The sequence below is a fragment of the Gopherus evgoodei genome, chromosome 4 (assembly GCF_007399415.2).
Source record: "Gopherus evgoodei ecotype Sinaloan lineage chromosome 4, rGopEvg1_v1.p, whole genome shotgun sequence".
In the NCBI taxonomy this organism is placed as follows: Eukaryota; Metazoa; Chordata; order Testudines; family Testudinidae; genus Gopherus; species Gopherus evgoodei.
The window spans coordinates 142,131,238-142,142,942 of NC_044325.1; the positions used below are offsets into that span (position 1 = coordinate 142,131,238).

At 49.0% G+C, this 11,705-nt stretch overlaps 2 protein-coding genes across 5 annotated transcripts in view; one reads left to right on the top strand and one right to left on the bottom strand.

Annotated features, from left to right (window-relative positions):
* The window catches only part of RBBP5 (RB binding protein 5, histone lysine methyltransferase complex subunit), a 118,182-nt gene that overhangs the window by 51,104 nt on the left and 55,373 nt on the right, over window positions 1-11,705 (bottom strand). The gene's annotated exons all lie outside the window — the stretch shown is intronic.
* CNTN2 (contactin 2) overlaps window positions 1-11,705 on the top strand; it is a 54,424-nt gene that overhangs the window by 34,930 nt on the left and 7,789 nt on the right. For both annotated transcript variants that reach the window (XM_030561553.1, XM_030561554.1), the window contains exons 8-22: window positions 146-321; window positions 1,260-1,396; window positions 2,015-2,144; window positions 3,080-3,230; window positions 4,957-5,084; window positions 5,533-5,708; window positions 5,961-6,081; window positions 6,451-6,609; window positions 6,739-6,888; window positions 8,058-8,128; window positions 8,655-8,889; window positions 9,348-9,463; window positions 10,227-10,413; window positions 11,212-11,324; window positions 11,422-11,590. In XM_030561553.1, coding sequence (XP_030417413.1) covers window positions 146-321; window positions 1,260-1,396; window positions 2,015-2,144; window positions 3,080-3,230; window positions 4,957-5,084; window positions 5,533-5,708; window positions 5,961-6,081; window positions 6,451-6,609; window positions 6,739-6,888; window positions 8,058-8,128; window positions 8,655-8,889; window positions 9,348-9,463; window positions 10,227-10,413; window positions 11,212-11,324; window positions 11,422-11,590 — 2,219 coding nt within the window. The remainder of the gene's footprint in view (window positions 1-145; window positions 322-1,259; window positions 1,397-2,014; window positions 2,145-3,079; window positions 3,231-4,956; window positions 5,085-5,532; window positions 5,709-5,960; window positions 6,082-6,450; window positions 6,610-6,738; window positions 6,889-8,057; window positions 8,129-8,654; window positions 8,890-9,347; window positions 9,464-10,226; window positions 10,414-11,211; window positions 11,325-11,421; window positions 11,591-11,705) is intronic.

The window sequence follows — 11,705 nt, forward strand, 5'->3', positions numbered from 1 at the left end:
CACGGTGAAGATGCGGGGGGGAAGGGGGGAGGTAGCTGTGGAAGGCAATTGCACTGCGCTGTATTTTGCTGCACTGGACTGGAGTATATGTTGCACTGTGCATTAGGCCGTGCAGTTTTGCTTCACTGCGTTTGCTTTGACGTAGCCCCGTCCCTCGGATAAAGTGGCGAAAGGTGAACAGCTCACAGTCTTCCAAATGGATCTCCAATGAGCCCCTCCTGCAGATCCAAAACGTTGACTTTGAAGATGAAGGCACTTACGAGTGTGAGGCTGAAAATGCTAAGGGAAGAGACACGTACCAGGGCCGCATTATTATTCAGGGTAAGGCCCTTAAACAGGTCCCATCCCAAAGCACGAGGAGCCCCAGGCCGTGAGCTGAGCCCTGGGGAGGGGACTGGTCACATCTGAACCAGCCTTAATCAAATCCACAGCAGAACCCTACTAAACACATGCCCAGGTTTCTGCTTTTTCTTCTTTCCAACACAGTAGGGGTGAATGAAAACTGACAAGAGAGTTATCCCTTGAGCAATTAACATAGAGGTGAGATAACAGAGCCAGAAGCGTTCCCAAAGCACAGGGGTATTTGTATCCAGGGTCACAGATTGGATCTGCTACACAGGTCTGACAGAGCTATAATCATGACCCAAATCCTTCAATCCAGATCCGGCCTTCCCCACAGCTCAGTGCTGATTGGATGTAGGGCTCCATTTCATTTCCAGAGAGAGAAGTCACCAGGTTCCTCATATCTGGTCTTTCCCATAATGTGGTAGGTCTAGTTTGGAGGCAGGGTTGGGGGACCCACAGGCTACAGCTATGCTAGGAGTTAGGGGTGTGATTCCTCTGCTCATGCACACACACTCACGCCAGCTCGACATAGGAGTGTAGCTGTGGTAGCCTGGTTCATGGCAGCCAAGGCATGGCTGAGCCATGCCAAGTATATACTCACCAGTTTTGGGCAGGTTTGTACTCTGCACAGCCTCCACTCCTGCCACCTGTGCTACCGTGGCTATGCTGCTATTTACACTGGCATTAGCTCGACGAGAGTTTGCATAAGTGCATGGACGTATGTAGGGGAATCACAGCCCTCCTCATACTGTAGATGCAGCCAGTGAGAAGAATCGGCCTGGCATCTGCACACAGGAGGCAAAGGCTATTGCTCTGAGGTAACGTGCTGTGATAAATCACTCCGTTGTGGGCCTGGCATGAGTAGCCTCCCATCTGACCTTCCCGGATCCTACATCGCTCTTGCTCCTTTGCAGCTCAGCCGGAGTGGCTGAAGGTGATCACAGACACAGAAGCAGACATTGGGTCTGACCTACGCTGGAGCTGTGCAGCAGCTGGCAAGCCACGGCCTACGATCAGATGGCTCCGGAATGGGCAGCCGTTAACCTCTCAGGTACCACAGCCCTTGCTTGGAACAGTGAAGGCTGCACTTCTACCCGCTCATATATCCCTGACCTGCAATAGACCCCACCGTTCCAGTCCTAGCACCCCGTGTAGTTCAGCCAGTTCACCTCAGTCCTCACCTGTAACATCACCTCCTCTTTCGCTTCCACCACCCTGCCCAGCAGTCTGCCAACTGCACTGATATGGGTGGTAGTTTTACCTCCCTCCCCACTGCCGAAAGGGAAGTTGCTGAGACTGCCAAGCTCATTTCATATGTTTATTCCCATTGTGCCACTCTCCAGTCACTCTCCACTATTACCAGAAGCCCCGGGACCTTACACCCAGTCCTTGGGCCAGGAAAGCCTCCCCAGAGAGTGGTGCTTACCTCAGACCAGTCACTGATCAGTCAGTACATACCTATACACTTCACTGCACTGGCACTCAGCTACCACAGTGGTGAGAGCCCTGTAAATGCTTGGCTAGAAAGGCATTTGATAGACAGAAAAACAATACAAACTTTGGAACAAGCTGGCATAGGAGCGGAAATGGAACTCAGCTCTGAATGCCTGGGTCTTGAGTCTCATTTTCTTTGTTCCCATCTAATCCGCTGATCTTCCTGTTTGAACAGAACCGCATTGAAGTGAGCAGCGGAGAGCTAAAACTTTCCAAGCTAGCCCTGGAAGACTCTGGCATGTATCAGTGTGTAGCTGAGAACAAACACGGCACAGTGTATGCAAGTGCTGAATTAACAGTGCAAGGTAATTCATCATTTTCCCAGGGGTCCCGGGTTTCCAAGGACTATCTAGACACTGCAGTGTTGTAGATATAGTCCTAATATATTTACTGTATATGTACGCTACCTTTTTCATCTCAGTCCTTTACAAGCATATGAGAACCACTTACCCACCACAAAAATGCAGCACCTCTGGGATAGGGCACATCAACGACTACATCAATTACATTTTTGTGTAAATGTAGTACTCCTAAAAGATAGACAGTTCTGGAGAATTAACTCCTCTATTTAGCCTCAGAACAGGTACTGCGCAGACTGCAGCACCTCAAGTTTCCCCCCACTACACAGTTTTCCCTTGACCTAGGAACTGGGGCTGAGAAAATAGGTCAGTATGCATAACCCAGTCAGTCTGTTGTGGCTGGCAGCAAAGGGGAACTGGGTAGATCCAAAACTCATTTCACCGAGACCAAACAGTTATCACATGATAATGTCTTTGCGTTGGTACTAGCCTGAGCTGACTTCGAACCATCAGCTTAGAAGCGAAATGCTCTAAGCAGCAGCCGTTTAACAGCAAGCAAAGCAGAATTTCATATCCAGTTAAAAGGGGAAATTTTAGGGGACATTATGTATTTACACCAATTGGAATTTCTTCAAGACATGGAAGCGAACATCCCCATCCTCTTTGAAATTGGCTGGTTTTGTGTCTCAGCAAAGACCTTGCAAGACCCATCGCCAAGCATGATACATCAGAATCAGGTAGCACCTCTCTTGGTTGATGATGGAACAGCCAACACAATCCAGCAGTCATTGAGCAGTGAAGGAATTGCTCATCCATCATGCTATTATTATATTTCTATCATCATGCAGTTTGGTGACAAACCAGAATCCAGTTACACTGTAGCTTTACCAGGCTCATAGTTCAGTATTTGAGAAGATCCCTTAATCCTCTTTTCGTCTTAGCCTTAGCGCCAGATTTTCGGCTAAACCCCGTGAAGCGGTTGATACCAGCAGCCCGAGGTGGGGAGGTCATCATCCCGTGCCAGCCAAGAGCAGCACCAAAGTCCATCGTGCTCTGGACCAAAGGAACTGAACTCCTGATCAACAGCAGCAGGTACTAGCACCAAGTCTGCTTCTAGCTAGGAACAACAACAGCTAAAAACGTCTTTCTTGCAGAAGACCACCCAGCTGTTAATTGGTGGCCCTCTAGTTAGCACCCTTGACTATCACACAAGACCTGGGTCCATTTGTTAGGCCCTGGGAATATGATAACCTTTTGTATTGTTCTGCAGCAAGCCCTCTGGCAGATCTAAGAGCTACATGCATTAGGGCCTTCCTCAGCCACATGGAGGGCCTTGGGGGCTGGGAGGAACAAACTGCAGGAAAGAAATGGAGGATGAACAAAATCCTCTGAAAAAGTGCCCCTTCTTGTCATGGGGCGCGCTCACCGCTCGCAGCGCCTCCTGCTGGCCATTCTGGGAATTAGCTCTGCCAGTCTTGCGTTCTCCCTCCAGTGGCGTCTTCACTCGTCCCATCTCGCCGTACAGCCCCTCTCACTCCAGGCACTGCAGTCTCCTCTTTGTGGCTTGGTCCTCCAGGCAGGTCACTAAGGTCTTCCCCTTCTAGGGAATTCAGTCTTTCCGGACCCACTGTCTGGCTGGTGTCTCCAACACCCTTTTCCACTCCCCAGTGGCTGGTAAGCTACCCAGGCCCACTCTCTACACTGGGTTCCAGCCCAGGGACCCTATGACAAGCAGCCACAGTCCCACTCCTTGCTGCTGCTTTTCTGGTCTTCTTCCTACATTACTCTCTCCTTGCCAGTCTCCAACTCCCTCCACTTAGGGAGTGACGGCAGCCTACTTCACTGAAGTGTTTTCTAGCAGCAGCCTCCCTTTGCAGCCCACTGCCTGGCTTTATACAGCCCCCTGTTCCTGCACAAGTGAGCTTGTTCCCAATCAGTGGCCTCCTCATAGCCTAAGGCTCCCCTGCTTGCAGCCTAAGTAGCTGATTGGGTCCACCTGGCCTAACTCAGCTCTTGCAGGGCTCGTGTTGGGAACACACCCCATCAAGCTCCACCAAGGCCCACATAGGTTGGCAATTCCCAGAGGCTGAGATAAGTGGTGTATGTTTGCTTCCTCATGTACCAAAAAATGGTAAAAAAAACAAAGACAGTTCAAGGTGAAATGGAAGCACAAATCCTGAGCCTTCCAGCTAATCAACATGGAAGAGCAGCATGGAGGACCAATTACCTGTACTTCGTTTTAGAGAATGCTCACATTCTTGCATTTCAAAGCTTCCACAGACGGTACATTACATAGGATTGAACATCAAAGATCCCCTCTTTAACAATGCTACTGATGTTTGCTGCACTCCATTTGCTGCTGCTTTTAAAAAGTCTTACCTAGTTTTTGCAGTCTGGTCTTTCTGACCTGTATCCTTAGAGAAGTCAGCAGCATCTGGGAATTCCATCTAGAGGTTGGTGCACACCGGGAACGTGACTGCTGTCCACAGGGGCGGCTCCAAGCGTGTGCCTGGGGCGGCACGCTGAGGGGGGCAGCCTGCCGGTCGCTGTGAGGGCGGCAGTCAGGCTGCCTTCGGCGGCATGCCTGTGGGAGGTCCGCGGTCCCGCGATTTCGGCAGCAGGTACGCCAAAGGCACAGGACCAGCGGACCTCCCACAGGCATGCTGCCGAATCCATGTTACCAGCGGACCTCCCCCGCAGGCGTGCAGCCGAAAGCCGCCTGATTGCCATGCTTGGGGCAGCAAAATACATAGAGCTGCCCCTGGCTGTTCATGCCATTTTAATCTCACTTCTTGCTGAGGCTCTTTTCCTTCTCCAGGGTGACTATTACCCCAGATGGCACCTTGATCCTCCGGAATATCAGCAAATCTGATGAGGGGAAGTATACCTGCTTTGCTGAGAATTTCATGGGAAAAGCCAACAGCACAGGAATCCTCTCAGTTCGAGGTAGAGCTATTTGGCCTGTACTCGGGCTGATGCAGCAAGGAGGGTGCTAAGAGTTCCCTAACATGAAGGGTGACACATTTCCTTCTCCTTCGATTCCCAGAAAACAATCCAGTTCTCAGAGGGAATCGCACCCATAACTCATTTCATTCATCAGGACAATCCTTCAATCCACCACCCCCCTTCCACAAAGGTTACCATGAGCAATTGCCCCTGAGAAAATATTTCTATTTTGCATCTAATTTAATCCTTTTCTACCCCTTGGAAAACTATTGATGGTTTCTAGTTAGAGAGAGACAAAAACAGGGGTGGCTTTGGCTTTGCAAATCCATGCTGATCAGATTTTGGTTTTGCACAGTCAAACCCCAAATCAGCCTGTGTGTTGTTAGCCAGACAATGACTGGTGAATGGAGGTTACATCTGCAGCTAACAGCCGTCACCTCCTCTGCAGATGCCACTAAAATCACCCTGGCACCATCTAGTGCGGACATCAACTTAGGCGAAAACATTACCCTGCAGTGCCATGCCTCCCATGACCCAACTATGGACCTAACCTTCACCTGGTCCCTGGAGGACTTCCCCATTGACTTTGACAGGTCTGAAGGGCACTACATGAGAGCTAGCAGGGTGAGTATCAAGGGGCTCTGTGCTGATGCCCTCTCCAAAAACCTGGGGCAAAGGGGGAAACAAAACATCCTGAGTTCCATTTGCTATTGTGCCTTTGGCTCTTCTAGGATGTGTCCAGTTTGCCAATCCTCCTGACCTTGCTAGGAGAGCCCTGGGTTTTAACGCCTGCGTCTCTTTCTCCATCTCATGTGTTGTATGGTCCCCAAGCTTGCTCTGACATTTCGCCCATTGCCGTCTCTCTCCCCTGCATAGAAAGAGGCTATTGGGGACCTCGCCATCCTGAATACTCAGCTGAGGCACTCCGGGCGGTACACATGCACAGCCCAGACAGTTGTGGACAGCGCATCTGAGTCAGCCATGCTGGTTGTAAGAGGTAATTTTTTTAGCCGTTCCTTCCCACATCCTGCAAGCAGCGTATAATGAGTCCAAACAAATTGGATTCCTGCCAGGGACCAACACGCTCTCACACCCAAAAACCTCCCACCAACAGCTATTTAAATTCCTCATGGTGTGCGACACACATTTAAACTGTGAGAAGGGAATTAGAATCTGGAGGAGGTTCCACGCATGCCAGATCCCAAATGTTTTAAAGGATGACAAATTTTGAGGCTACCCATTTTACCCTTCAGGGTACAGTGGCCTGACTATGACCTACCATGTGGACGTTGCTTGAAGAGCAACAAGCCCGGCTGAGTCCTGCTCTGGGACTGTTGATGTGACTGTCCTTCTCTCACTGTGGTAGGACCTCCGGGGCCCCCTGGGGGCGTGGTGGTGGTGGACATCAGCGACACCACCATCCAGCTGAGCTGGAGCCGTGGCTTCGATAACCACAGTCCTATTGCCAAATACACCATCCAGGCCCGCACACTACTCTCCAACAAATGGAAGCAAGTGCGCACCAGTAAGTGTTTTCATGGCAGCAGCCCTGCCTTTGCCCACACAGATTGCTCTGGGATGGAATTATTATTATTATTTGCTTTCTGACTGCCACTTGCTCTATTTGTTGTATTCTCATGTTATTGGGTTATAGATCCTGCAAATATTGAGGGCAACATGGAGACAGCCCAGGTGGTGAATCTCATCCCCTGGATGGACTACGAATTCCGGGTCCTAGCCAGCAACATCCTTGGAGCTGGGGATCCTAGTGGGCCCTCCAGCAAAATCCGCACCAAAGAAGCTGGTAGGTGCATATAGGCTCAGAGTTAGAAGGAGACATCAGGGATCATCTATCCCTACCCCTCTGCAAAGGAACAGGATGGTTTTCATGCTCATGCTTAGGCATTGCCACAAGTTCATCATCTCACTGAGTATTCCTAGAGATGGTGATGACACAAAATATGCGTCCTTCCTTACCCCTTTACATGCCAAAGATAAAGGCACAACAGTGCTGGATGACTGCTTCACGAGTGTTATTTACCATATGTTAACCATCGACAATGAGCTCAGTCTTGTGCAATATGCAAAATAAAGACAGTCCCAGCCCTGAGTATTTGATGCTCTGAGAACTTTATAGGATCCTAGTGGTAAGAAATGGAAAAGAGCTATTAGATCTAGTCCAATGATTCTCAGCCGGGGTACTCAGAGGTCTTCCGTGGGTACAGCAACTCACCTAGATAGTTGCCTAGTTTTACAACAGGCTACATGAAAAGCACTAGCCAAGTCCGTACAAACTAAAATGTCATACAGACCCTGACTTGTTTATAATACATCAGTGTTTCTCAATCAGGGGTGTGTGTCAGAATTTATTTTATAATTATATGGTAAAAAGGACAGTCAGCAATGTTTCAGTACTAGTGTGCTGTGTCACTTTTGTATTTTTATGTCTGATTTTGTAAGCAAGTAGTTTTTAAGTGAGCTGAAACTTGGGGTTTGCAAGACAAATCAGACTCCTATAAGAACCACTGTCCAACCCATTGTGAGGACAAGGGGAAGTCCCCTGTGGACAACTAACTGTCTATTAAGTCAATACTACTCTTGGTCTTAGCCAAAAACTCAGGAGTTTGAAGTGCAAGACGGGCACAAGGAATGCTCTGAATGTGTGTGGTGAACTGGCAGCTCACATCTAACACCATTTCACCCACACTAGGCTTTTTTAGGGCTTGGTTTTCACAGGCTCTGAAAACGCACATCTCCAGCTGAATTTAGTAGGGACTGTCGGAGCTCAGCACCTCTGAAAATCACACCTAAAATATCTTCAGTATTAATGGTTAGAACCAGATGGGCCAGCGCAGGTTTGAGAGTTGATGGAAGTTGGTTGCTCCCAGGTTTTGAAGCATGGGTGCTTTTCTTTCCAGTGTTGTTTTGTTTTTAAACTCTCACATTCCTTCTCTTTTGGGGGGAACACAACAGCCCCTACTGTGGCGCCATCTGGGCTCAGTGGAGGAGGAGGGGCCCCCGGTGAGCTCATCATCAACTGGACGGTAAGTTGGCAGTAGGCACAGGCCAACAAAGAGTGCAGAAAAAGGGAAAAGGAGACAGGCTTGGCTCTGAAAAGGGAGCACAGAGGAGCTACAGAGGGAGAGAAGGGGGGTGAAAAGGAGACAAAAAGCAAAGATGGAAGGAAAAGGGGGTATGTAGACTACCACTTCGATATGATCCTGATTCCACTGCAGACTGTAGAGGGAGCAGATACGGGCCCCTCTATACAAATATTATTATGCTTTTATATAAAGGATGTGGGCTATTTTCTTGTGAATATCACAAGCCTCCAGGAGCAGAGGCTGTAAGAACACACGAAATATCACAAGACTTGTGGTAACACTGCAAGAGTTAGCAACACCGCAGTGGCATTGATGGTGTACTACAGAGCCATTTCAGTGGGATTTGGACACACAGGCCCAAGGGGCAGAATTCTGTCTGCTGTATAGATCAAATCTATTGCATGCACTATGGGTATAAAACAAGCGCCAGGCCAACGTGTCCTTTCGTTCTTGTCCCATATCGTAGCCAATGCTGCGGGAGTACCAGAATGGGGATGGCTTTGGATACATCCTGTCATTCCGCAAGCAAGGCACCCAGGCATGGAAGACTGCACAGGTGCCCCACCCAGAATCCCTGCACTACGTTTACCGCAACGAGAGCATCAGGCCCTACACCCCATTTGAAGTGAAAATCAAAGCATACAACAGGAAGGGGGAGGGACCGGAGAGCCTGACTGCCATCGTGTACTCTGCAGAGGAAGGTAAGGAGGGACAGTGGTGACTTAGTCTGATGTGTCTGCTACTGCTTCTTCTGAGAGAAGCTATTTCAGCCTAATAGGTCTCACTGCTAGAAATTGTTTCCTGTTATTAGAAGGTCGGTTGATAGTGGTTTGAGGATCAGGCTAGAAGTGCTCACATAGTGCCTTGTAATACAAACACATGTTCTCATAAGTGCACCTACAAACATACACCCACTGCAGAAGAAGAGACATTCAGCTCCCAAGAGCTCCTATCACACACCACCCCAAGCCAGGCTGCCCTCCTGGTTACATTCACAGCTTCAGGTCATGATGCCTCCAGTGAGCAGTGCCTGCTGTAGCCACCCCATAGCCATAGAGCTGGCCTCTGGCCGTGAAACCTCTCCTTATGGGGCAGTGGCCCTGTCACCTGCTGTCATGAAAGATGTCTATTGCTGGGTTTTTTTTCCATCCTTTGCCAGAACCAAAAGTGGCTCCCTCCAGGGTTACAGCCAAGGTCATTTTGTCCTCGGAAATGGATGTGTCATGGGAGCCGGTTGAGCAGGGAGACACAAATGGAGTCCTTCTGGGCTACGAGGTAAGAAAATGGAAGGGCTAGAACAAGGACTGAGACTCAGGCTGGAGCACACAAATGAGGCAAATTAGTTATCTTCCTAGGCTACAGGAAGTGAAAGCATGTAACTGGGGTCTCCATTTTCAAGGGCAGGGGGGATTCCAGCATCCACTCTGCTGTAGGCAATGCTGATTCTATGCAGCCAGTAGCAGCGCCACTAGAGAAACTGTCATGACGGAGTTTCCCATTCCTGCCACCTGCCATTCCACAGCCAGTGGGTTTGATTCTGGTCACAGGCCAGCAAGATGCACAGGGCCAAATAGTGAGGGCAGCTATGACTCCAGTAGGAGCTGGCGCGAATAAATATCTGAGTAAGAGCCCCAGGGTTTAGCTAATAATCCGCTGTATGAAAATAACAGTCAACCTACAACCTGAGTTTCCAAGGGCTTCTCTGGAAAATGCATCAATCATGGTACAATTTAAAAAAAATACAGGGAATTGGAGGGGAGTCAGGATGGCCCACAGTCTGCATCATGTGGAAACCAACAGCATGGCATTGCCCTACAGAGAGTCATTCACCTTAGTACTCTAACCCCACTTACTCCCACCCAGAGACCAGCTCATCTGTGCCCTGATATGCCTGAGATCCTCTGGCCCAGAAAAAGACTCCTGAGGCAACTGCTTCAGCAGCCAGGTCTCCTGCATTGGGTGGAGTGGGTCTGGTAGCCACATGTGCAAATGTCTGAATGGCTTAGGTGCTAAGACCTCCGTGTACTCATCTGTTTAGATCCGATACTGGAAGGATGGCGATAAAGAGGCAGCAGCAGACAGAGTGAGGACAGCAGGTCTTGTCACCTCAGCTCACGTGACAGGCCTGAACCCCAACACAAAGTACCACGTGACAGTCAGAGCTTACAACCGGGCTGGAACTGGGCCAGCCAGTCCCTCTACCAACATCACAACAACAAAGCCGCGTGAGTGAGCACCAAGCACAATGGCTATAATCTGTCCCTGTTGGATCAGTGGCAAAAGACCAGGGTTAATTCTAAGTTTTGATAGTTTAGAATCTGCTCGGACAAAAATGTGTCAATCTGAGCTTTCCACTGGTATAAAGCATTTGTTTTTGGCTCAAAGATTTTGAGATGTTGGTCCCCAAATCATATCGTTTAAATAACCATTGCTATTGATTTTCTCTCTAATTGAATTCTAGCATGAATTTAGCAGCTATTATCCGGAGAGCTATTGCTGAAGCTAGGCACCAGTGCTTTATACCTTAGGACAGCCTGGGAATCCCTAACTTCTAGAATTAATTATTACTCACCTACTCTGCCAGCTTTTGAGACATCAGCTACTAATACTCTGCCAATGAAATAAACCAAACAGCTAATGATAATCAGATTAGGGTAAATGTAAGGTGCAAAAGCTCACAACATACAAGGTCTAGAAACAGTTTGACAAATGAGCAAGAATGCTTTCAGGCTGAGAACTGTTCCCAGCTCTGTGCTGGGAGTCAATCACAAAGAAACATTTCAAATCCAGCAAAGGGAAAACATGATTTGTTGCCAGTTATATCGGGTTGTTTTTTATTCAGATGACTCTAGCTAAAATGCTCTCCTGCTATTCCTAGCCATGTTGGTGCTACCTACCCTCCAGGTTGGCCAGTGGGTCTCAGAAGGTGACCTGATAGCCCTTGGTCATGGGTAGAGCATCCTCCTTTTGCTTTCTTCTGTTTCTCATCCTCACTGAACTCTCAATCATCTTTTATTTCCTAGCCCCAAAGAGGCCACCTGGTAACATCTCCTGGACATTTTCCGGCTCCAGTGTCAGGGTCAAGTGGGACCCTGTGGTTGCAAAGGCGAACGAGTCCACTGTTACTGGGTACAAGGTACAGGCAGCACATAGCAAGTTCTCCTCTTTCATGCTGTGCTGAAGAAAACAAGGAAAGACCCCATGACACTAAACTCAAACATATCTTCCAACAGATGCTCTACCGGCAGGACTCGCACTCCACTCCCACACTGTACCTGGCCAGCAAGAACCAGATTGAGATCCCAGTGCCTGAAGACTCCACTCACGCTCTGGTGCAGATTAGGGCAACGGGGCCAGGAGGAGATGGAGTCCCAGCAGAGGTTCACATTCTCAGAAATGGCGGTGTGTCTGCTCTGCTCTTCTCTTTCTCCCTTCTCTGCCTTATTCCCTTGCACATATCCCACAAGTGGATACTCATTTACCTTCGTCATGCACCAAATGGCCATTATGCCATAAC